Here is a 25,873-nt window from a genome sequence, read left to right as displayed (position 1 = left end):
TTTTATTTAGTTATTTTTGCACAGTCGTCACGTTTGTGCGGTCGCACTTGAATGTTTGTTTGAACCAAGTAATTTGCGTTACAGCTGGAGTCAATAATATCGGCACTTCACTTCCGGGTTTGGCCGTTGGGATTTGGAGTCCTTTTGCTCGATTCCAGTTATGTTTGCTGAATGCTTTCTCATGTTTGGAATAATGAATATTGATAATACATCCATCCATCCATTTTCCGAACCGCTTGATCCTCACTAGGGTCGCGGGGGGTGCTGGAGCCTATCCCAGCCGTCTTCGGGCAGTAGGCGGGGGACACCCTGAATCAGTTGCCAGCCAATCGCAGGGCACACAGAGACGAACAACCATTCACGCCCACACTCACACCTAGGGACAATTTAGAGCGTCCAATCAGCCTGCCATGCATGTTTTTGGAATGTGGGAGGAAACCGGAGCACCCAGAGAAAACCCACGCAGGCCCAGGGAGAACATGCAAACTCCACACAGGGAGGCCGGAGCTGGAATTGAACCCGGTACCTCTGCACTGTGAAGCCGACGTGCTAACCACTGGGCTACCGGGCCGCCCTATTGATAATACATAGTGTAAAATCATGGTTGATTTAATTATTTTTTATTATTATTGTGAAGTTGAAGGTATTAAATTAATTAATGTAGTATTAGTGGGAGTGGTAATAATAGTAGTACTCAGAGAATGTTTCAAGATCAGCCATCTCGTTACCTCTGCGTCCCGCGTCCTAGACGCATAATTAACCCACGCAAGGAAATTTCTCAGTCAAAATAAACAAACAAACAAACTACGGCAAGCCTGAGGATTTCACAGTAACAATCGTTACCGGTAGTGTGTCGTTTCCGTGGCGTCATTTTCACGTTACCGAAAAATAGTTTAACTATAAAAGTCACCGCACACGAGTTGACTGTGTGATCAACGCGATTTCACTGCGCCTGTATGTGTGTTTGTGGTGTGGTGTGTTTCTTCTAATTTACTTTCGTTGTTTTGTTTTCAGTGTTGGGGGGACGCAACAGATGACGTTATGTGCGCATGCGGGTTGCTATTTTAGTCCGCAACTGAGGAATCGCGCGGAAGAAAGTATGAGATGGCGGCGAAAAAAACTCACCAAGGTCTACTAATTACGATATTTAAGAAATGGGAATGCTTGTCTGATTTTTCGTATGAATCGTCCAAAGGCCGTATCACTAAACTCACCTGTGACGTATGCACAGAACGCGAGAGCGAGATACGACGAGAGGCACGATTACAAGGCAAGTTGGTCATTAGATTTGTAGGCTAATCGCTGTGAAAAATATTATGAAACAGTATTGGTTATTCGGAGGCAAGGTCCTTGGCCTTGGCCGCGGAAAATTTCTCAAGTCCTTGGCCTTGGCCTTGCCCCGGAAGATTTTCCAAGTCCTTGGCCTTGGCCTTGCCCCGGAAGATTTTCCAAGTCCTTGGCCTTGGCCTTGCCCCGGAAGATTTTCCAAGTCCTTGGCCTTGGCCTTGGCCTCGGAGTCAAGTCCTTGGTTTGGCCTTGGCCTCGGGTTGCCGGTCCTTGGACACAACATTGCTAATTAAGTCCCTGGAAAAGACACCTTGTTGGTATGACAGGGTCACAGATCATTTTCTTGAAAAGGAACGGAGAGTAGAATTCACGTACAAATAAACTGACACATTTTAACATGTCGGCCAAAATTGAGCTTCCCCTCTTTGACAGACCAGCATCCGCCACTGGTTTTAAGGCCCTTAAAAGTTATCCCCTTAAATTAAGGGGATAACTGTAGACCAGATGGTGTGCCGGTCAGAGCACAGGTAGGAAGAGACAGGATTCAAGGGGGTGTGTCAATATTTTTTACTGGAAATGTTAAAGTGAATACAAGGAAATGAAAACAATACAGGGTGATGTTGGTTGAGAAGGGATGATGAGGTGGGATGACGAGGGATGAAGGAGGAATGAGAAGGGATGATTGTTTTGTGGGCTGAAGAGGAGGGCTGAGTAGGAATAAAATGATGAATCGGCTGTATTTTGGGATTGATGACGAATAGGAATGAGATGATGACTGTCTTTGGGTTGACTGTGTTTTGGGGTTGAAGAGGGATTGAGGAGGGACGCTTAGGAGGGCTGTATTGGCGGGTTGAAATAATGCAATGCTTAAATGTGTCAACGCAAACGTCTCGCGGTAACTAAACTGAGGAGCGGGCTGAGCCTTTGCTACAAACAGCATACTACATTCTAGCTTTCAAGTGTTTGAACACATCCAACAACAGAGAGGGGCTAAAAAAATCACAGTCAGGAATAAATTCCTTAACACCATCGATCCCTCAGGCGTCACTGCATCAAAAACTGCCATCAATGTGTAAAAGATATCATCACAATGGGCTCAGGAACACTTCAAAAAACCAATGTCAGTAAGTACAGTTGAGCGCTAATCCTGCAATTTTTGTATGTTTCTAGGTTTTATGGAGACTTTCACACAAATTTGTACGGTTCAAGGTATAATGCAGAGACCACTGCACCCTTTATGGACTCGGGGAATGATACACAAATCACAGAATCCTCAGATAGAGTTATTTCTGTGACACTCCACCTCCTGTTGAGGAAGTTGTGCAAATCATTGCGTTTCTGGAAATCACCTAGAACTGCTGGTTTTGGAGACCCCAAAAAAAAAAAAAAAATCAGATCAGCTAGCTCTATGTCTCGTCCAAGTCGTTTTGGAGGGTATACCGAATGGTGCCCCCCAAGTCTTACTCAAGGCCTCCTAACGGCAATTCCTAAACCTAACAAAGACACACTGTACATTGGCAACAAGAGGCCTATTTGGTTGCTGAATAATGATTATAAAGTTATGGCTTTGATACGCTCAAGAAGAATAAAGGATGTGTTAGACACAATTATAGATGAGACGCAGTCTGGCTTTATGAAGAACAGACATATCTCCAATGTCAGGCTTGTTTTAGATATCTTAATCTAGTGTGACATGGTCTTCGATGACGCATTTATCCTCTTTTTCGCCTTTTACAAAGCCTTCGACACAATTGAGCATGACTTTGTTTTTCTGCAACGGTGTTAAAGCTTCATACGCAAAAGTGAATAGCTCAATTTAAATGCAAAATGGCACGATACAAGCGTGATTCTGGATACGCCAAGGCTGCCCCATTTCACTTTGCTGTTTTGTACTCAAATTCTGGCTTCTCGCGTCTTAAATTGTGCTCCTCAAGAATTACACATTGATGATGCAGTGGTTGGCAGATGACAACAATTTTTCTTAAAAATGCCACTCAGGTACCCATTGCTCTTCATGTCATAAATGAATATTCTAAGGCTTCTGGCTTGACACTGAATGTAAGTAAATGTCAACTCTTGCCTTTTAAAGAATGTATTGAACCAATTATTTGTTATATTAACCCTTTCATGCACCCTGTAACCTGATAACATGAAAAGGTGTCCACTGTAGCAGTGATCATTTTACAGTTTGAGCCCTGTGAGTCCCAGGGACTTGCTGATCAGAAAATTATGAGTCCCATTATGCATTTAGAGAGTCCCAAATTTTGAATTCTGAAATGGTCTACTTATTCAATTGCACATGATACACAAACACAAACAACAACAATATACATTGATAATAGGTTTATTTCTTATGAACAAATGCTGCAAAAATGTAAATAATTCAGGCATACAAGATTATTATCGCAAAAAACTATCCAACTTTAGCTGTCTCCTCTGTGATATCTCCGCAATAAACTTTCGCAATACTTGTTTTCACATTACACGACTTGGCAATCGTCTGCTTTCCACGTGGTGAAGGCCGATCTCGCCAATCTTTTCTCACGATAACGGAAATCTCGTCACGCGAGATTACTTAACGCGAGATCAAAACAACAATGGTGGTGATTGTCAAACTGCGTTCATTGCTGGAAAAAAAGATTTACCTTTTGGGGGTTTTTTTTGCTTTTTTTAAATTTTTTATTTTCACTGAGAAATTTCCTTGCGTCCCCAAAACGCACATTATTTGGAACTGTGCGTCTGACGGGAAAATTATGTATCTATGACGCGGGACGCAGAGGTAGCAAGATGGCTGCTGTAGTAACCGCTGTTCCTGAAAGGGTTAAGATCCAAACAGAAGCAACTTATTTCACCCTTGTCATTAGTAAAAATGAAAAAAAAAGAGGATTGCTTGCAAATTTGCTCCCATTAACCAAGAAAACACAAACTAAATTATATCAATGGCAAGAAAGACATTTCACTTTGAAAAGGACAGTTTTACTCTCTAAGGCGGGAAGTTTATCTCGCTTGTCTCATGCAAATCTGTCACTCCTCGGTGAATACAAAATTTGTCGGGGTATCGATTGCATGCGTTTTAACTTCCTCTAGAAGAACTGCGCACTTTACATCAGAAAGAGTGTGCAATAAATAACTACGACTCTGCAGGCGTCTTAGGTTTCACTTCATTAATTAATACAGTTAATCAATTGGGCTAAACACAAAAATTCTTTATATAAAAAATATATAATTTATTTGGAATTTTGTCCCTCAGTGTATTTTGCTAAATTTGGTGGTTTAAACTTTATTTGAGGTTGCAATTACAATGTAGATAAGATTCCCAGACACGTTTTATTGGCAAGGTCCCTTATTTACAAACACACATTTTCACCCCATGAATACGTCATATGGAACCCAAAGTCTGGAGTATACAACAAAAACAAAGCTTGCCGTTCCAATACCTTTTTTTTCTACTTTTAGTATTTCATATTGTAAAATCGTCGCTTATTTGAGGCGGGTCATACTTTTGGTTTTGGTCAGAATTTCATTGAGGTTCTTTAAATGCTTTATAAAAATTGTGATCGGCAGGGAGGCCACTGCTTTGCATGAATGCTCATGAATAGTCAAAATCTCACACCACGTGAGGCGCTTTCACATACCCCTAGTGTGTTTATGCTATGCATACTCCATATTTGACAACCACTGAGATATGAACTAGGACATTATCCAGCCCACCCACCCCAACTTCATTTTAGAAAGGGGGCAGTAATGCACATAACGTTGTTTGCAAACCGCCAAGTGAGTGTAGAAGAAGAAGAAGAAGAAGAAGAAGAAGAAGAAGAAGAAGAAGAGGAAATAATAATAATAATAATAATAATCAGACTGGTTGGAGCCGCACATGTTTGGAGGAACCTCGTCACTGTAAAACTGTTTCACAGCAAAGTGCTGGATGCAAAGATCCTGTTCAAAATGGCTTACCAGACATTTCAACAGGAGTATTTACAGATTCCGCTTGTGACGAGGGCATATACAACCGCATGTGTCCTAACAACAGCAGCAGTGGTAAGATAGTTACATTTGACTGTGTTGCTAGTGGAAAAATGATCTTCCCTTCCTTCGCTTTTTGCTACTACAGCTATCATTTACAATACAGTATCGCTTTTCAGCTTCGTCACTCACACATATAGCTGACGTGTGTAAGAGTGAGAAACGTCACTAACCCTTGGTGCGTAACTTATGCACACCGCTAACAATGCAAAATGTTCGTCCGGATGTGCTTTGTACGTTAAATGGGCTATTTTGAAGTCAACCAGGTCATAAAATTTCATTCTTTTTAATTTGATAAATAGTGGATTCGTGGGTTCCGTATATTTTGATCTATTAATAATTCTGATGGCTTTTTTTTTTTTTAACAGGCAGTGTGTTTTTTTTACCGGCGTTTCCCCATGTTTCCACACTGTAGGTCATAAATGCATACCTGTCAACTCATACGGTTTAGCCATAGTTCATACGGATTTTGTGGTGAATCTTACGTATATGGCCGTATCGCACAAATCATACGGATTCTAAAAATTTCCGGGTAACGCAGGAATACAACTCTGAACACAGAAATGCCACTAAGTAGAATGATGATTAGACATTAACCAGACATTGTATTATGGAGATCTACAAGAAATATCATTGAACATTTCGTGGGGTTTTTTTTCTGCCGTTATTTTGACATATAAAATGCTTTGGTATGTTATAAGGATTTTTTGCTCTTTATAAGGATTTTTTTGGTAGTTTATACAGGTTGGCGCTCCGAAAAGTTGACAGGTATGTATATGGTAGTAATAATGATGAGTATAATGTGTACAAAGATCTCTTATTCAGCACATCCTTGGTTTTGTAGAGGATCCCTATGGTTTTGGATATTTCTCTTTTAACGTTATCTAGATGTGGCTTCCCACATAGTTTTGAAACTATTACTAATCCAATAAATTTATTTTCAGACACTCTTTCTATTTCAATTGAGTTTACCATAATTTTAAATTGGTGTTTGATTGGACTCGTGCCAATAACAAAATTAACTTTGATTTTTTCCAAGTTAAGTGACAATTTATTCCTGTCGAACCAGTTTAACACTTTGTTTAATTTATTTTCCACAGTTATCAGGAGTTGATTCAGATTTTCTCCAGAGCAGTAGAAAGTTGTATCATCACCAAATAGGACACATTTAAATTGTTTTGAGACACTGCAAATATCATTTATACATAAGATGAATAGTTTTGGACCAAGCACAAACCCCTGAAGAACTGCATGAGTGATCTTCAGTTGATTAGATTTTCTTTTTTCTGTTGAACTGCACATACTGATATCTGTTATCTAAATAACTTTTTATCCATGTACAGTATATGCTATACCTCGCATGCCATATCTCTCTAATTTATTCAGTAATATACTATGATCTATAGCACAGGTGTCAAAGTCAAGGCCCGGTGGCTAGATCTGGCCCACCACATCATTTTATGTGGCCTGTGTAAGCAATTCAAGCAGGTCAATTTCCATGATGCTTGCTAAAGTCTGAAACAAAATTTCAAAATGTTCATATATAATGTAATAAATAAAATGTTTAAAAAATCATTATTCTTGACTACAGATGTCAAAGCAAGTTAGCTATCTATTTGATGCTCACTGTGTATGTAATATGTGGTTGGTGGTTTCACAAAATTCATCAGTCATAAGGGCCCTCCAAGGGAAACCGTAACTACAACGTGGCACGTGACAAAAATGAGTTTGACACCCCTGATAGAGTATCAAAAGCTTTGTGGTCTATATTAGTGGATGTTGCTTCCACAAACTCCATTACTGCCATTATTGAGGTGGTCCGTTTTTCTCTGAAGCCATCTTGATTTTCACTTAATAGCATAGTTTTTGTATAAAGTTATCAAGTCTGCATGAAAATAATTTTTCTAATATTTTTGAGAATTGTGGTAAGAGTGATATTGGTTTATAATTTGGAAACAAATGTTGTTCTGCACTTTTATAAATTGGAATGAATTTAGTAATTTTCATTTTTGATGGAAAGATTTGAATGACAGGTGTCATATGTATGTGAAAGGTCGGACTACAAGTTCTATAATCTGTTTTACTATTCTCATATCAATATTAAAGCTATCAGTTGACTTTATTTTTAAATGTTCTGACAATATTAATACTTATTTGATTTACAGCAATAAGGAACATTGCGGAAGAGTTTTTTCCATGTACTGAATCTATTTCAAACCAGTTTATTCGCTCAGGAATTTGTTTTGCTTGGTTACTGCCGATAATAATAAAATACCGTATTTTCCATACTAAAAGGCGCACTGGATTATGAGCCGCACCTTCAATGAATGGCCTAATTTGTAATTTTTTTTCATATATTGGATGCACTGGATTATAAGGCACAATCTACAATGCATCCACTAGATGGAGCTACGCTCCTTACGTTCGACTCGAGAGGCGTTCATGACCGCCTCTGAAAAACGAAAATTAACGATTACTTCAATGAAACTACGAAAATTGAAAATACTGCATCAAAACAGAAAATCAAGCGAAGAAATCACAAAATAAATTCTATAGCCCCCCCCCCCCCCCCTTCTCCCCCACGGAATTTATTTTGGCATTTCCTTGAGTGTAGGTCCAACACAACAATCAAATGTCAGTAAAATGTAGGAGACTGGACTGTCTCAGTTGTGTTTATTTATTCCTTTGTTGTCTTGTATCCACAAACGAGGAAATTACAAAATAAATTCTGTAGTGGGGCTATAAAATTTATTTTGTGATTTCCTCGCTTGATGTTCTGTTTTGATTTATTTGTTTCAATTTTCGTCGTTTCATTGAAGAAATCGTTAATTTGTTTTTCGGAGGCGGTCATGAACGCCTTGAGTCGAATAGAAGAAGAGAAGGCACCGAGATGGACAAAGACGTACATGTATTTGTTGAGACTGTGAAAAACATTAATAAAGTGTGTGTTTTAAAAAAAAAACACCACCACCACAGCTCTCCTTTTTCAAACCCAGCCCAGTTGGTCAATGCGGAACACTCCCTAGCAGCTTCTCCGAGGAGGTAGTCCACCTCATAATTTGTCCAGATCACTTGGTGTAGAATCTGTACGGCGACATCCAACTGGGCCATCGTCACCTTGCCCCCTCTCCAAGCTGGGGAGTGGGCAGGACAATGAGAAGAAGCGGCAGTCAAACAGGCCAATGTGTAGTTCAAGCAAATGGAATAGTATACAAAGAAGTTTTAAGTTGAGATTTAAACACTTCTCTTCAGACAATGGCTCTTAATTTCCAAGGGTAGTGCATTCCAGAGCATTGGAGCCCTAATAGAAAATGCTCTTGAACATGTGGACTCCTTTTTGACTCTCGAGATCACTAAAAGATGAAAAAAAGTGATCGGCAAAAATCGGGTTGGCAGGTCAGGCTTTTTAAAGGGGATTGTGATCAGCCTGAAAATTGTGATTGGTGCAATCCTATTGTTAGCTGAATGATGCTTAGAATTAGCGCTACTTTGCTATTATTATCACCACTGTACACTGCTACATCTCGCTAAAAAAATGAGATAAAGAGTTGCGAGTGCCTATGAATGGACAAGACTTTCGAACCGAGCAGTTGTGCTGTTGTGTGCAGGGTGTCTCCCAGTGCTTTATAACCTTGGCAGGCCACTTAGCTTTTCTTGCCCCCCAAATACCCTGTCAAGATGTGTCCTCTTCTTAAAAATCAACATAGGTGACAGTTTCTGTCCACTACCATGGCAACCAAGAACACCTGTAAAAGCCGACTTTCTGCGCCCTGTTGTGTGTATCGCTCCTGTGCTGATGCCCTTCTTCTCTGCAGTGTGGTTCCCTGGGATATCAACATGGACGAGCGGCACCTCGTCCATGTTGGTGATGTCTTTGGGCTGGATGTGTATATCGGCAATCTTTTTACTGCAGTGGGAGCGGAGGTTTACCAGCTTTTCCTTGGAATTTGTCGGAAGTTGCTGCGCCACGGTTGTGCGTTCCCGGATGGATAGATGGCACTGTTTTGTAAAACGAAAGCACCAAGCACCATGGATTTGTTGATCTTGAATTCTCACGCAGCTGCTCGATTGCCATGGTCCTCCACCACGTAACTGAGAGCTCGCAGTTTCAACTGTGCTTCATAAGCGTGTCTCTTCATCGGTGCAATTTTCAGGGGTTCTTAGCCAAACTGATGTTGTTTAGCACAATGCACATACCAGCACTATATACATCTACTCTGGGTGTGCCTTTGCCGTCCTCTTTCATGCACAGCCTAACCCCCTTTAACAACCACATGCTGTCCTCAGTCACATCCACATTTCCTCTATATAACAAGCGTGTCGCCAAAACATCAGTCTGTCAACCGTAGCTCTCATTGAAGTTACACAACGTTCACAACTTTTGAAACTCGGTGCACACATAAGGCGCCCCCGCATTATTTGGCCGCCCGTCCATTTTGGAGAAAATGTCAGACTTTTAAGAGCGCCTTGTGGTTGTGAAAATACAGTAACCAGTTTTCAACGGTGGTTTCTCTATCTGAATACTGGGTGACACCCACGTAAAGTTGTACTTGATTGGAATAGGTGGAAGAATTCTGACGTGATGTCATGTCATAGCGCTCCGCTACAAGAGTTCAGCATCGTTTCAATTTGGACAATTCCGTTTCCAAGTGCGATTCTGATTCTGATGAACAAAAAATATATACTGGTACTTTTTTTTTAACAAAGCTTATGAACTTCTCTCTTCTTTCATGAACTTTTTACTGTTTGTGAAATTTAGTATGAGTTACTCGCCATTTTCACCCAGTATTTTAATGTTTCATGAGAGCTTCATTTTTGAGAACCTCAAGAAAATACAAAAATGTGGCAGTGACACAAAGCATGCTAGTGAAAACCCGTTAATGTGCGACCTACGAGCCCCTAAGGTTTTGTTTTTGTTTTTTTTGGTTTGGTTTGTTTATTGAACATAAAACATATACAGTAATAATTTGACAGAAAATAAGGTAAATAAAATAGTAAAAAGGAAAGAGAAATCAGTCATCATTCAACACAGTTATTATGTTCAAGAGAGTAGGAAGAAGTAGAGAACTTATTTAGTCCTACCCCGTGTTATGTGTTTATATCTAATAAATCATTTTTATATCAATCAGAAAAGAAAGAAAGTAAGAAGAAAGAGGTCTCCATTAAGGCTCATACTTTACCCTTAACCGTGATTTTTTACAACTTTTGGTTTGTATCGGGATTTTATACATACACACCCTGGCACTTTTGTGTCAATTTTCTCTTGTATTCATAATGGCTATTTCAATACCTTTCTCTATTTATCAACTTAGTTCTGATTTATCATTATATTTAATGTTTAGAATTGATCATTTTAACTGATTGATGTAGGTTGTTTGTACTATTTCTTTGAATTTGTTTTTGAACTCAGCAAGCGATTTACTAATTTTCAGGTCCGTTTCGAAATTATTCCACAGATTAACACCTTTGATAGATACACTTCTTTGCTTGATGTTTGTTCTTGTTTTGAGTTTTTTGAATAAGTTGGTACCTCTTAAATCATAGCTGCTTTCTCGAATTTCGAAAAACTTCAGAATGTTTTGGCAGAGCAGGTTATTGTGTGCTTTGTACATTAATTGGGCGATTTTAAAGTCAACCAGGTCATAAAATTTCATCGTATTTAATTTGATAAATAGTGGATTTGTGGGTTCCGTATATTTTGATCTATTAATAATTCGAATTGCTATTTTTGTAGTTTTAGAATTGGGAGTGTGTTTGTTTTGCAGGCATTGCCCCATATTTCCACACAGTGCCTTGCAGATATCATTTATATATAAGATGAATAGTTTTGGACCAAGGACTGAGCCCTGAGGAACTCCATGAGTGATTTTCAGTTGATTCGTTTTTTTATTGTTGAGCTGCAAGGACTGATATCTGTTTTCTAAATAACTTTTTATCCATTTATAAGATACACCTCTAATGCAGGGGTGGGCAAACTACGGCCCGCGGGCCGGATCCGGCCCGTTGGTCTTTTTAATCCGGCCCGCCGAAGATTGGTGCACAATTAAGGTTTGATTGCATTCATTTCGTTTGGACTTGTAATGACAGGTATTTCAACACCAGGTGGCACAGTTACTTCAAGTTGCAGAGCACAGGGAGGGAGGGGAAGACGAAGAAAGAGGGAGAGAGTAATGACTATGGAAGGGAAAGTGATATGTATCTGATTAAACGAAGCGGGTAACAAAGTACGAAACATTCAGGAGACGCCTGGAGTCAGAAAGACTCAAATCTACGAGACTTTGAAAAACAAGGAAGCGATTCTTACTCAGTCCGATTTTGGCAAGTTCCATACTCAGAGTGAATTGCTTGTGGCTCGAGTAAATGAACATTTCCTAGAATGGTTTGATTGTTATCATGTTAAAAACTTTCCGCAAACTGGGCCGCTAATAAGAGTCGGAGAGCAGTCAAATGTGTAGAGCGTGAACAACAGGGGGCTCAGTACACATCCTTGAGGAGAACTGGTGCTGAGTGTGATGGCGGAGGAGAATGTTACATTATTACTGGCATACAAAGACATTGTGCTATCTTCTTTATTTTCTATTTCTATTTCTAACTTTTGGCCCGGCCCTCCACAATATTTTCTGCTTCTCATTTGGCCCCCCTGGGAAAATAATTGCCCACCCCTGCTCTAATGCCATATCCTTCTAGTTTTTTCAATAATATACTGTGATCTATTGTGTCAAAAGCTTTTTTTAGATCTAGGAAAACCTCAACAGTAAATTATTTGTCTTTGTCTATATTAGTGGCTATTACTTCCAAAAACTGAACTTCAGAAACTGGATGATTGTTTGGAAGAACACCCTGGGTTCTGCCGTTTGACAGTGTACAGTAGGGAACCCGGTGGTTAAAATAAGTCACCTAAACTATGCAGTGTTACCGTTGAGTTGATCAAGATTTTACCTGTCAAGCATATTAATTCATGAGTCTTAACAGATGAAGTTTATATCTTCTTTGATGACTTGTTTGTTTTTTCCTTCCAGCAACTAGAGCTCATCACACCTTTTCAACTATACTTCAATCCAGATTTGATCCTAAGGAATTACCAAGTGAGTAATCAAACTTGATCATAATCACAACATAAAATGTCAAACCAGTCACAAATGTTAGTGCCTGTATTTCAGGAAAATATTGAAAGGTGACATTTATTTACTTAACTGAGGGGGAATGTTTACTTCCACCATTTTGAAAATGGAAAATAATTGGAATGTAATATTTGTCAAAATGTTGGTGAATCATTGTTTCAGTACCGGTATCGTGGTACATTATGCAGGTGTCGTATAACATAACACTAATCCATCCATCCATCCATCCATCCATCTTCTACTGCTTATCCGGGGTCGGGTCGCGGAGACAGCAGCTTGAGCAGGGAAGCCCAGCCACTTCTTCCAGCTCTTCCCAGGGGATCCTGAGGCGTTCCAGGCCAGCTGGGCGACATCGTCTCTCCAGTGTGTCCTGGGTCATCCCTGCCTGTGGGACATGCCTGGAACACCTCACCAGAGAGGCGTTCAGGAGGCATCCTAATCAGATGCCCGAGCCACCTCATCTGGCTCCTCTAGATGTGGGAGAGAAGCGGCTCGACTCTGAGCCCCTCCCGGATGACCGAGCTTCTCACCTTATCTCTAAGTGAGAGCCCGGACACCCTGCGGAAAAAACTCATTTTGGCCGCTTGGATCCGGGATCTCGTTCTCTCGGACACGACCCATAGCTCGTGACCATAGATGAGTGTTGGAATGTAGATCGACCGGTAAATTGAGAGCTTCGCCCTTTGTCTCAGCTACCTTCTTGACCACAACAGACCGATACAAAGTCCGCATAACAGCAGACGCTGCACAGATCCATCTGTCGATCTTCTGCTCCCTCCGGCCATCACTTGTGTACTCGAAGTACTCTGCCCACTGATTTACAACGTCTCGAGTCGAGGTCAGCAGTGCCCCATCCCCACTGTACACAGTGTTAATGGTGCACTGCTTCCCCCTCCTGAGACGTCGGATGGTGGACCAGAATTTCCTCGAAGTCGTCCTGAAGTCGGCTTCCATGGCCTCACCGAACTCTTTCCACGCCCGAGTTTTTGCCTCGGCGACCACCGAGGCTGCGTTCAGCTTAGCCAGTAGATACCCATCAGCTGCCTCTGGGGTCCCACAGGCCATAAAGGCCCGATCGGACTCCTTCAGCTTGACGGCATCCTTGACTGCTGGTGTCCACCAGCGAGTACGAGGCTTGCCGCCACGACAGGCACCAACCACCTGATGGCCACAACTCAGATTGTCCACCTCAACAATAGAGGCACGGAACATGGTCCACTCGGACTCAATGTCCCCCGCCTCCCCCGGGGACATGGGAAAAGCTCTGTCGGAGGTGGGAGTTGAAACTACTTCTGACGGGGGATTCCACCAGACGCTCCCAACAAACCCTCGCAATACGTTTGGGTCTGCCAGGTTGGACCGGCATCTTCCCCCACCATTGGAGCCCACTCACCACCAGGTGGTGATCAGTTGACAGCTCCGCCCCTCTCTTCACCCGAGTGTCCAAAACATGCGGCTGCAAATCCGATGATACAACCACAAAGTCAATCATCGAACTGCGGCCAAGGGTGTCCTGGTGCCAAGTGCACATACGGACACCCTTATGTTTGAACAAGGTGTTTGTTATGGACAATCCGTGACGAGCACAGAAGTGCAATAACAAAACACCGCTCGAGTTCTGATCGAGGCGTGTGGGGGCGGTTCCTCCCAATCACGCTCTTCCAGGTCTCACTGTCATTGCCAAAGTAAGCGTTGAAGTCCCCCAGCAGAACAAGGGAGTCCTCAGCAGGAGTACTCTCCAGCACACCCTCCAAGGACTCCAAAAAGGGTGAGTACGCTGAGCTGCTGTTGGGTGCATATGCGCAAACAACAGTCAGGACCCAGCCCCCCACCCGAAGGCGGAGGGAGGCAACCCTCTCGTCTACGGGTGTGAACCCCAATGTATGCCCACACCTGCTCTGCGCCTCTCACCGTGGGCAACTCCAGAGTGGAAGAGTGTCCAACCCCTCTCGAGAGAACTGCTACCAGAACCCAGGCTGTGTGTGGAGGCAAGTCCGACTATCTCCAGTCAGAACTTCTCTACCTCGCACACCAGCTCGGGCTCCTTCCCTGCAAGAGAGGTGGCATTCCATGTCCCTCGAGCAAGCTTCTGTAGCTGAGGATTGGACCGCCAGGTTCCCCGCCTTTGGCTGCCGCCCAGCTCACACTGCACCCGACCCCTTTGGCCCCTCCCATGGGGGGTGAGCCCATGAGAAGGGCGACCCACGTTGTCTCTTCGGGCTGAGCCCGACCCGGGCTCCATGGGTGTAGGCCCGGCCACGAGGCGCTCGCCAACAAGTCCCACCTCTAGGCTGGGTTCCAGACGGAGGCCCCGTTGACCCGCGCCCGGGCAAGGGAAACTTAACTCCATTTGTTTTGCTCATCATAAGGGATCTCTCTGATGGAAAGCTGATTGTTGAACATCAGATTGATGTGATCTAATTAGACAGGAGAAACCTCTTTAAAAAAATTTCACTTGAGAAAATGTACAAAATGTATGCAATGTGTTGTTTGTGGTGTGTAACCTCTCTCTTCTCTTTTTTTGTAGGTATGGCGACTAATAACAAACTTCCTATTTTTTGGTCCAGTTGGCTTCAATTTTCTGTTCAATATGATATTTTTGTATCCTTTTCAGTTTTCAGTGTAATTACATTGTCAGATCCGTAATACATTCATCCGTTTTCTGAAACGTTCATCACTATGTCGCGGCCATGTTGGAGCCTTTCCCAGCTGTCATTATGCAAGAGGCTAGGCACACCCTGAACTGATCCCCAGTCAGTCAGCCGTAATTGGGCATATATAATTGAGAACCAAGTGTTACAGGGAATAGAATTAAGGCTCTTCCACAATCATTCAGATTGCTACATTTTTAATGCCTTGTTCACCAAGAAGGACCAATAGGAAATGTATGTGTGCGGAGCCCCATCCCTGCCATCAGAGCCGCGGCGCTGGGGCGTGAAAGCCCAGTGCGCAGCGAAGGTTCGTCTGTGGCGTTGCGCGTCTGTGGGGCCGTTCCCACCGCCCGTTCCCCACCGGAAGCCGCCGGGCAAGGACAAAGAATGACTGATGATAAATGTGTGCGCAACAATACACACTTACTAAGCGAGAAGTATGTGCAAGCAGAACGCTTGCACACAATAGTTGCAAACACTATTCAGTGGGGATCAAAAGTGAAAAGTGACCAGTGTTTTTCTCTTCAGTGCAACATGTGCTGTAAAATAATATTGTGCAATTCAAATATGATAAAACACTTTTGGATTCATGGAATAGAGTTGATTGCGTCTGCTGCATCTTCGACCAAAACGCTGAATACAGCCCAAAACAGGTTAACTCAACACAAAACCAACACAAAATGATTAAAAGGGGGTGAAAATACAAATAACAGGGAAAATTAGCAGAACGATTATAACCAGCTGCTAACTCACAAGTTCCTCCTTTCTACATGTACTTTAGATCCACAGTGTGACAGCAAGCAATAATTGTCACCCTCATATATTTTTATATGCATTTCTTGAGCTCTTTAAGAAATATTGTCCCCTTCCTCAACAATTTGTTTTTAGATACAGATACTGTCGGATGCTGGAGGAGGGCTCTTTCAGGGGTCGAACAGGTGACTTTGTTTTCATGTTCCTCTTTGGTGGACTTCTGATGACTGTATCCTTTTCACTGAGGTTTGGGCGGGTCAATTCAGTTTATTTTACAAATGACAATGTGGTTATTTCATTTTTGCTCTTTATTCTAACAGTCTATGACTTTCAAAAAATAACCAAATAATTGTGTATTTCTAAAATAAAAAAATATATACTGTATATCTCGTATAACTTTTGGAATTAACGGACATGTAAATAATATGCAAGTTCCATTTTGAACAGAGCACAAAGGTTGCATTTAATGGTGGTTTGTCTCATGAACGCTGATTACTTGAACCTAAACCCTCTAACACAGTTAATTTTACTTTTTTTTTTTTTAATTCTCCAGTAAATCCATGTTCTGTAGTGCTTGTCCTCAAAAGGGTCGTGTGCAAGTTGGAGCTGAGATGGAGGCGACCCTTGGGGTAGTGTCTTCTCACGCTACCAGGACTATGCCTTCTTAAAATGGCTTCAAAGCCGATTTTGAGTGCCATCTAATAACATCTGTGTAGTCTAGCTCCAACAAATTATACATAACAGCAACCATAGTGATCCCTCACTTATTGTGGTTAATGGGGACTGGGACCTGGCCGCGATAAGTGAAAAACTACGAAGGAGTTTGCTTCCCCCGCCCCTAGGAATTTTTGTGGAAGTGTATTTGGATACCAGCATGTTTAAAACACAGTATGTAAACCGTGATTATACTTTACATATTTTGAAACAAAGACTACAACAGTACACATATTTACTTAAATCTTTAATTATAAAACCTTACACAGTAATTAACAGCATTGCCTTCTGAGAGAGGCAAAGAGACTTGTGTTAGTGGCGTAGAAGGCGACTCTCATTTCACGCTCTGACGGTGTAGCCGCCGTTAGCCTCCAGCTAGCTCCTGGCCAGCTATCCCCACGCAGCCGATATGTTTATGATAAGACAATTAACTCATTCAATCCCAGCCATTTTCACTGGAGCAACCCCCTCGATCCCAGCGTTTTACTGGATTTTGACTGATCTTGCAAGGCCCACAGAATATTTGGTTCGAATGCTACATAAACATGGAGCCTACCAAAATAAAATTTGGACTCTCTTCTTTCAGCAGAAAACAAAATTGTTCTTTTACCTTTCTTCAGCAATCGGCATTTCAAAATGGCTAAGTTTAATGAAAATGGCGATTCCTGGACAAAAAATGGAGAAAAAGAGACGTGCTCCTGCTTCATGGACATCCGTGTCACAGGCAGCGATGAACCCCAGTGTTCACGCAGCCGTAGTGGGGTGAATGCTAATTCCTCTCTGCGCTTTCGGGGACGGGTCCCGACTGTTGTTTGTTCCTCTGCACCAAATAGCAACTAAGAGTACCCACCCTTTTAAGAGTCCTTGGAGGGTGTGCTAGAGAGCACTCCTTCGGGGGACTCCCTCATTTTTCCGGGGGACTTCAATGCTCACGTGGGCAATGACAGTGAGACCTGAAAGGGCGTGATTGCGAGCTGTCAACTGATCACCACCTGGTAGGCTCCGATGGTGGGGGAAAATGCCAGGCTGACCTGGCAGACCCAAAAATATTGTGACGGTTGCCAGCAGATTCTGAGAGGCGTCTCTCAGAATCTGCTGTCAGAATCACCTGCTTATTCACAGCGACATAATGCTGCTTTTTAGATACATTTGTTCTGAAACTGTGACGATTTACCCCAAGAAATACCTGCAGGCTTGACTATGACAAGATGAAACGAATTTTGGAGGTTCAATACTTTTCATTGCTTTTATAACACATTGTGTATCAACAAAATGTAGTTGTTCAAATCTAAAATAATAATATTTGGTATAAAAATTTTAGGTATTAAATGTTCCATGTTTTGGAACCTGCTTAATGCAGTCTTTACTCTCACCATGGTTCAAAACAAATCTTTTTTTTTCAGGTTCTTTAACGTGATTTCAGATATTTGGAACTTTTGTGAGTTTGGTGTTCTTGGGCCAAGCGTTCACAATAATGTTGGTGTACATATGGAGTCGAAGAAATCCAAATGTTCGGATGAATTTCTTTGGCCTTTTGAATTTCCAGGCACCCTTCCTGCCTTGGGTGCTGATGGGATTTTCACTTCTGCTGGGAAATTCCATCATCATAGATCTTTTAGGTATTTATCACAATTTTCTGCAATATACTGTGGTGAATGATATCTCTTCACATTGTTGAAATGTCTTTTGCCTTTCTAAGGTATCGCTGTCGGTCATGTATACTTCTTCTTGGAAGACGTCTTCCCCAACCTGCCAGGTGGTGGAAGATGGCTGAGGACTCCATCAATAATGTGAGCTGCGAAAACCTTTTGCCATTTAAAACACCAGAAATTGAGTTCCTGTTAGGTTAATGCTGGCAATCTGATGCTAAGAACACATCAGGAACAGGAAGACTCAGGAGACAAGCATGGTTGTCTTTCTTGCAAGAGAGAGTGCGCTAAAACATATCTCGGTTCACAATCTCGGAGCAGCTCTCCAGCTGGCTCTGCCATGTAAACTGTTACAGGTTCCGGGGCAACTCTGAAGAGACCGCGTTTGTCTCCTTGCATTTATTGGAAGGATGTCTCTGATACACGATCTTCTAACGGGTGTGGGGAGTATTTTCACATTCCACAACAGTTTCAGTAAAGGAGAATTTCAATGAGAACACAGAGTTCATTCCTGAGGTGATCAGACAGCTTCTGCTGGATGTCGGTGGTCCGCGAACACAGCTTGGGATGTCCCTCACATGGTGTCCTGGGGTTGATGTTAACTTCTCACAAGCAACAGTTAAAATTACCTGGATGTTTTGCAGTCGTAAGCTGAGCTATCAACGTAGCACGTCGAGTCTGAAGTACCGCTTAATGGCCAAGCACACAGCTGACCCTGACCCTGCGATTGGACGTGTATGATGTCTTACTTATTGTGATTGGTCGCTATATCGGCAAATGCAAATCACAACCAATCCGTGTTCGCCTTCCTAAAACCCCTTCTCGCGAATGCCGAATGTTATCGAGACTTGCTACGAAGCTAAAGTGCGTCAGATAGATGCGGATCTGAAAAACATGTTTCGATGGGACTGGTTGGATAGAAAGCTGACGGTGTCCCCAGTAGAAACCGTAAAGCGGAACCTTTGTGCTTGTGTCGGATTTCGTGAAAAAGCTCGATGTCGCCGGTAAAGCTCTGTGTACAGTGTGTGACGATGTCATTCTATACGGATCGAGAGGATGGAAAGCTTTACAGAGTCACACAACCTCGGTGAAACACCGAAAACAGACATTTCTCCTGAAAAGTAACTACTCGATCTCAAGCACTTTTCGACAGCCTGGAGCATGTGTAAAAACAAGAGGAGTTGGCTAAAAAGAGAGTGGAAAAAGACGGAGAGGATCAATAAGCTTTTAGCGCTTGCTAAAAAGCTTCAAATGAAGAGAAAATAAAGTATTCTACCTCATGAAACTGTATATTGTTGTACATACTGGAAATAGACATCCACTTTATATAATAAAATACATCCATAACCCATATATAGTAAACAGTGTGGGACTTCACTATCACTATATGAGGTAAGAATCAACAGCTTTTTATCACATTTACACAACACTTTATGCATACAACTAATGAACAAATCTTAAATATGGCACGGAATGTGTTTCCTTTTTTAGTTTTGATTTTGAGCAGCAAATTTGAAGTTACATATTGGTGCTCACAGGAATGCATAAGCAAAATTGCACAAATTTTCACTTGAAAGAATAGTGAACAATCTTGGGATTTTTTTCTGTTCAAGTTTCAAATAGTGTGTAAATTGAATACACTTCATCTTCAGCATGTTTCGTGCCACTTTTGTAAGTGGCCACGCCCCCGTCCAGGCCACGCCCCTTTCCGCTTCTTTCATCACTAGCCATTGTCATCCCTGCTCGACTCAAGCTGAAATCATTCGCATTGCATCTAACGACTCCACTGCGGATTGCCAGCGAGAGCTTCCGCCTCCATTACAAGCTGTGTACAGAGATTGTTCGTAATGGAGAAGGCTAAGGTACACCAAGCGGGAGAAGACACTGTTTCGGGAGAGAAATAAGAGACTAGGTTGATGAGCCTCTCTGGTGAATAAAGAGCAGGTAGCCTGTTGAATACGATGTATGCCACTGACGCGATTGTTACTTGTTTGGAACTATTTTGTGTGGAAGGTTACCGTGTTCCGTGTCCATATAAATAAAGGGGGTGGAGCTTCTTTGTGTTCGTCTGACAGTGACGGTCCGCTGAGGCACGTCCAGAGTTCAGCGGTGCAGTCGGAGCCACCACACTGAAAATAGTTGTCTCCAGTGTTGTGTGTCATCCGAAATGATGTCTACAAAACCATAGAGAGACTTCCCCGCAAGAAGGACCAAAAGAATTAACATAGCCTGTGTGTGTGTGTGTAATATATATCTATCTATCTATATATATATAGATAGATATATATTACACACACACACACACAGTCGCCATACATTTAGCTATGGCTTCAGCAAATTTGTTCTTCGTCGTATCATCCATTTTCTTTGCTTTGAAATGATCCATAGCTGTCTGTCTTAGACGAGGGGGCGGAGTCCTCACATCAGCTGTGTTCTTGGCCATTAGAGTGTTATTTCAGAGTCGACGTGCTGTCATGATAGCTCAGTTTACGACTGCAAAACATACAGGTAACTTGTCAGCGGAACAATCTGGCAACTTTTTAAAAGTCAACTTTCCATTCATATACTCTTTTAAGTATCCGTTTTCGGTGTCTCGCGCTGCCGTGGCTGGCAAAACAGACATGGGCGTGGTTCTGTGCAGCGCGCTTGTTGTTTTGTTTCCGGTTTATTTCAAGAACAACGTAACATCCGCTGTGACGTGTTGCCGCATTAATCTCGCAATAAAAAATGTAATCATTTTAAAGTTGATTTAAATTAATGCCGATAATAACGCGCTAAACTGACAGCACTAATATATATATATAAAACATAAAAATACATACACAGTATGTATGTGAAAGCCTGGAAAAGTATCACTAATGAAGAAGGGAGGAATGAATGCATGTTTGGTAACGTGAATGGGTCACAGGTTTGATGCAATGATTAGAGGCAAAATACAGTGGGTATGGAAAATATTTAGACGCCTTTCAATTTTACACTCCTTTCTTCATTGCAGCCACTTGCGAAAATCACAAAAGTTCATTTGATTTGTGAATGGAACCTTGACATGTACATTTTGACAGAGCAACAAATGAACTGTGGAAATTTTTTTACATTTCTGAAAGAAAGACTGACATGTCATAAATATTCAGACACTTTGCTCAGTATTAATTGGAATCAGCCTTTTGAGCTAGTACTGCCCTGACTCTTCATCGGAATGATCATGCATATGACCACTAAAGAATATTCCAAATATTTGCAGAGACTTTGGTCATACACAAACGTGACTGCACAGGTCTGGACATACAGTGGTACCTCTACTTACGAAATTAATTGTTTCTGGAAGAAATTTCTTAACAAGAAAATGTTGTAAGGCGCATTTTTCCATGCAAATGCCCTAATCAGACATAAATGTTTTCTAAACCATAAAAATGCATCAACATATGTAACAAAAACATGTTACAATTAGATTATTGCACAATAAATGAAAGTTGTGCGTAATGTAAAAAAAAAAAAAACATAGAATAAAAATGTTGGTCATTTAACCTTTTAGGGCGGCCCGGTAGTCCAGTGGTTAGCACGTCGACTTCACAGTGCAGAGGTTCAATTCCAGCTCCGGCCTCCCTGTGTGGAGTTTGCATGTTCTCCCGGGCCTGCGGGGGTTTTCTCCGGGAACTCCGGTTTCCTCCCACATTCCAAAAACATGCATGACAGGCTGATTGAACACTCTAAATTGCCCCTAGGTGTGAGTGTGGGCGTGGATGGTTGTTCGTCTCTGTGTGCCCTGCGATTGGCTGGCAACCGATTCAGGGTGTCCCGCCTACTGCCCGAAGACAGCTGGGATAGGCTCCAGCATCGCCCGCGACCCTAGTGAGGATAAAGCGGTTCAGAAAATTGAACTGAATTTAACTTTTAAATGCGTCCTCATCATTTTTTGCCCTCTTTGGTTCATGTTCTCTGTCAGAAGTGGTTTTTGTCTGGCATTTTGTAAAGAAATGGTCCTAGGACGTTTGCTTTTGTCGGCTTTTAACAATAATTCAAGAACGTCCAAGGCAAACATCAGCATAATGAGCGATCGCCCGACTGGTGAACACTTTTTCTGGGTGATTCACATCGTAACACCTCATGGCCAAGGAGCGAATGATGAGGACGCTGCACCAACACAGATCTCTCTTTCTACACACATAGACACATACGGTAGCGGTCCCTCTTCGCCAATGTGATGCCAGGATGATGCTCAGTAATAGCCAATGACAGACCAGCTCTTCGTATGTTGCGTTCAGGAAACTCAGAGCTGCAAGTAGCAGACCATACTTTATTTTTACCTTTTGTATCTTGAAATTTCTTCTGCAATATTTTCCAGTTGAGGCGTTTCGTAACTTGGAAATTTCGTATGAAGAGATGTTCCTAAGTAGAGGTACCACAGTATTTACAGTGTCACTGTTTTCCCCCCCCCCCAAACACTTTAACGTTGAATCATTTACGTTGAGTGCTTAGATCGATATGTTCATGAAATGTCTTAAAGCTGAAAGTGTACATTTCACACATTAAAGTCAATCGTGACAGTATAGTGGCAAAACCATGAAGACTCTTCAAAACACTTTCTGGCCTAACTTTATACGCTTTACATATGATCAATAAAACAAACTTTGAGGCTTGAATAATGGTTAATCTGTTTATCTTTATCCCTACCCCTCTGACCTCACACCACCAGAAAGATGCTGTTCGACACTCCTGACGATGATGCCAATTACAATCCATTGCCCGAGGATCGCCCAGGAGGGTTTGCTTGGGGAGAGGGACCACCAAACCTCGGAGGTTAACAATAATCTGGTGTTGTCAAGTATCTTCCAAAAATGTTCCACCAGAGTGATAAGGTGTATTGATATGCTTGGTGGGTTTTTTTATTCATGGGTGGACAATGCAAAAAAAAAAAGAAAAGGAAAACATTGAAAAGTCCATTTGTTATTTTTGTTTAGTGTTTCAAAGTGGATTCAAATGAACAATTTTCCATGCCAGTCTGCGAGTCTCTTTCTCCAGAGAGTCATGGTATCTTCTCTCTCATTTATGGAGAATTAAGTTGATGGCTTCAATTATTTTGACAATAAGGGTGAAGTCAAAAAGCTGAACTGTTTTCTAAGGCTGTTCAACACAGTAAATTCACAGCTTCTGGTTGACTCTGGTGTCTTTTTTTTTTTTTTTGATGCTGTTATTTTACTTTCTGGTTTTTAATTGCACAATACTGTACACAGTGTACAGTTGTGTGTGTGTGTGTGTGTGTGTGTGTGTGTGTGTGTGTGTGTGTGTGTGTGTGTGTGTGTGTGAGAGATTTTTTTCATTTTAAATTAATTTTTACTTGCCAGTTGAAAAACGGAAAATCTGGTCATTATAACATCAACGATTGAGTGAACAAGAGATCTGATTCCAAAACTGCTTTTACTCAACCAGACAACACACAGAAGTAATCACAGGCAAAGATAGCTTAGCATGTGGTTGGAGTGGGGCTGGGGGTTTTATTAACTCAATCACTGTATAAACACTGGAACTTGAATTGATATTTATTGATGAAAGTTTAAGTTGATAACTGATGTTAGGTAAACAACTTGGCCAGACTAGGGCATCAATAACATGCACAAGGGCTGGGAAAGAAAACAAAACGAAAAAAACATTTCTGAAATTTTTGTTTGCTAAATTATCTTTCTATTGTAACAGTACCTTTTGCCAATAAATTCTATACTTGTACATTCTCTTGATTTCATTTTTTATTTTATTTTTAGGAAACATATTTTGCTATAGCTTACGACTAAGGCCCAACCGATGTGGATCTTTTTTTAAGTGATTCTGATATGTGTCTGACAGTGGCAGATGCTGGTCTGTCAAGGAGGGGAAGCTCAATTTCAGCCTACATCATAAAATGTCTGTTTATTTTTAACAAGGCGTCTTTTCCAGGGTCTTAACTGTGGTGATATAAGTCCGTCTGCGAACACAAGCAATTACAATAAAACCCACCAGAAATAAAAGATTATTTTGTCGCGAGTCGTTTTCAACAAAGAGAGTGTCGCGAAGATGATTGGATGAAGTCTCCAGTTCAGCTCAGAACAGAATGAGAATTGAAAAATGTTCCCACGGATGCCGGCACCAAAAGATCGGTGATTGGCTCATTTCGCTGTCAATCAAAAGCGATTCCGCCTCAGACAGATCATCCAATCATCATGCAGAAAAGCTGAGCGTCCCGGCCCGCCCATAAACGCCCACTGTCCGTAGACCCCCAGAGACGGTGAGCGTCCGATGGGCGGAACAAAACCAGCATTTATCCAATGATTCGCCTTGTTTCAATGCATTGGGACGACAGTACTCTCTCGACGCCCAGCGTCCACACAGTTTAAAGCACAGTGAAGCTGCGGGGATGAGTGAGAAGAGAGTTGCGTTGTAACCAGGAATAGGAAGCTGATTCGGAACAAAAGTTGAGCGCGTTGTAGCGCATATTTAGTCAATGACATGTACACCCAATTGTATGTACACACATATTTTATCACTTATTTTTTGACATTTTAGGGGAAGCTGAGATTCCCTTGCAGCCTGAGAGCAATCACCTCTGGTGTATGAAAAAAATAGCAATTCACAATTAATTGGATTAATAATTCTTTAAAATATGGGGGAGTCGACCTTGGTTCTGAGTTTCGAGGCCAGGGGTCACCAACCTGATAATCTGCAAGGTGTCTCTGCAGTTGAGGTTAGGTTTCAGGGTTAAAGGAAGACGATCGAAAACAACCATTGGATGCGGCAAAACAAGACACATCTACACATACCTCCAGCATCCACTTGGGTGAGCAAGGGTCGAAAAATGTCTTCTCCATAGAAATGAATGCGATTTTCATGGGGTGTGTGTAATTTGTGTAATTGTAACCGTGAAAAAAAATGGTGCCTCGTGCTTCAATGTGATGGGTAATTTGGAGTTTGTGCTCAGTTTGTGTGTGTTTGGGCTGAGTCAAAACGTTTTGGTTCACTGAGCGCTGCAGCCTTGGGTTACTCAATGTCTGAGCACTTGAACCCTTCCGTAAGTAGAAAGATAAAATCTACTCCTACCTCACCACAAAGACAGTAAGATACGATGAAATACAGAAAAACAAAACCCGTTAATGACAAAAGTGTTTTGGTATATTGAGTGGGTCGAAGTTACCACATGTGACAGAGGTCTTGATTTACACAAGTGACTTAGAGGGACTCAATCATATCAGTGGAAGGCAGCATGTTGCTTTTTGCAGATAGCAGCCCAGTCAGCGGAGGAGGGAAGGATTGGGCGGAGTCAGCCATTTTTAATGAGGAAAAAAAATAATTGTTAAAAGATACTGTAGGTTTCTACATTATTGTGTGTGTGTTCGTGTGTGTGTGCGCGCGCGTGTGTCTATTGACAGAGAAAGTGACAGACAGAAACTGAAAGTTTAAAAAAACTCAAATTTGGGGTGGAGTAAAGGCGGCTTTTGTTATGATGTTGTTTTCTGTTCTCTATGTTCTGAATTGGGATTAAAAAAGGACAGATTGATCTCACATCTCGTTATGTCAACACCCCCCCCCCACACACACGCACACACATAACGCACACAAACAAATGTTAATCTCAATACGAATAACAACAGGGCGAATATTCAACCCCCCTTGATACGAATCCACCCATGACTAGCACTAAACGGGTAAG

General features: G+C 41.8%; 1 protein-coding gene across 1 annotated transcript; it reads left to right on the top strand.

The window, feature by feature from the left end:
* The first annotated feature begins 5,103 nt into the window (after positions 1–5,103).
* On the top strand, positions 5,104–23,924 carry derl2 (derlin 2). The gene is made up of 7 exons (XM_086135201.1): positions 5,104–5,325; positions 12,330–12,395; positions 14,959–15,032; positions 15,971–16,064; positions 17,973–18,168; positions 18,249–18,339; positions 22,892–23,924. Exons 1-7 carry the CDS (start codon positions 5,233–5,235, stop codon positions 22,998–23,000), a joined length of 723 nt encoding a protein of 240 aa, XP_085991327.1. The 5' UTR covers positions 5,104–5,232; the 3' UTR covers positions 23,001–23,924.
* The last annotated feature ends 1,949 nt before the right edge of the window (positions 23,925–25,873 follow it).

The sequence above is a fragment of the Hippocampus guttulatus genome, chromosome 17 (assembly GCF_054856545.1).
Source record: "Hippocampus guttulatus isolate MCC_2025c chromosome 17, RoL_Hgut_1.0, whole genome shotgun sequence".
In the NCBI taxonomy this organism is placed as follows: Eukaryota; Metazoa; Chordata; class Actinopteri; order Syngnathiformes; family Syngnathidae; genus Hippocampus; species Hippocampus guttulatus.
The sequence above is the reverse complement of the archived record's forward strand: the minus strand, read 5'-3'. Positions and strand labels throughout refer to the sequence as shown.

Coding starts and splice junctions, on each gene's coding strand:
- derl2 (XM_086135201.1), top strand. CDS start 5,233: ATGGCTTACCAGACATTTCAACAGGAGTATTTACAGATTCCGCTTGTG. Junction 16,065..17,972: donor TTGGTGGACTTCTGATGACT/GTATCCTTTTCA, acceptor ACGTGATTTCAG/ATATTTGGAACTTTTGTGAG. Junction 18,340..22,891: donor CTGAGGACTCCATCAATAAT/GTGAGCTGCGAA, acceptor TCACACCACCAG/AAAGATGCTGTTCGACACTC.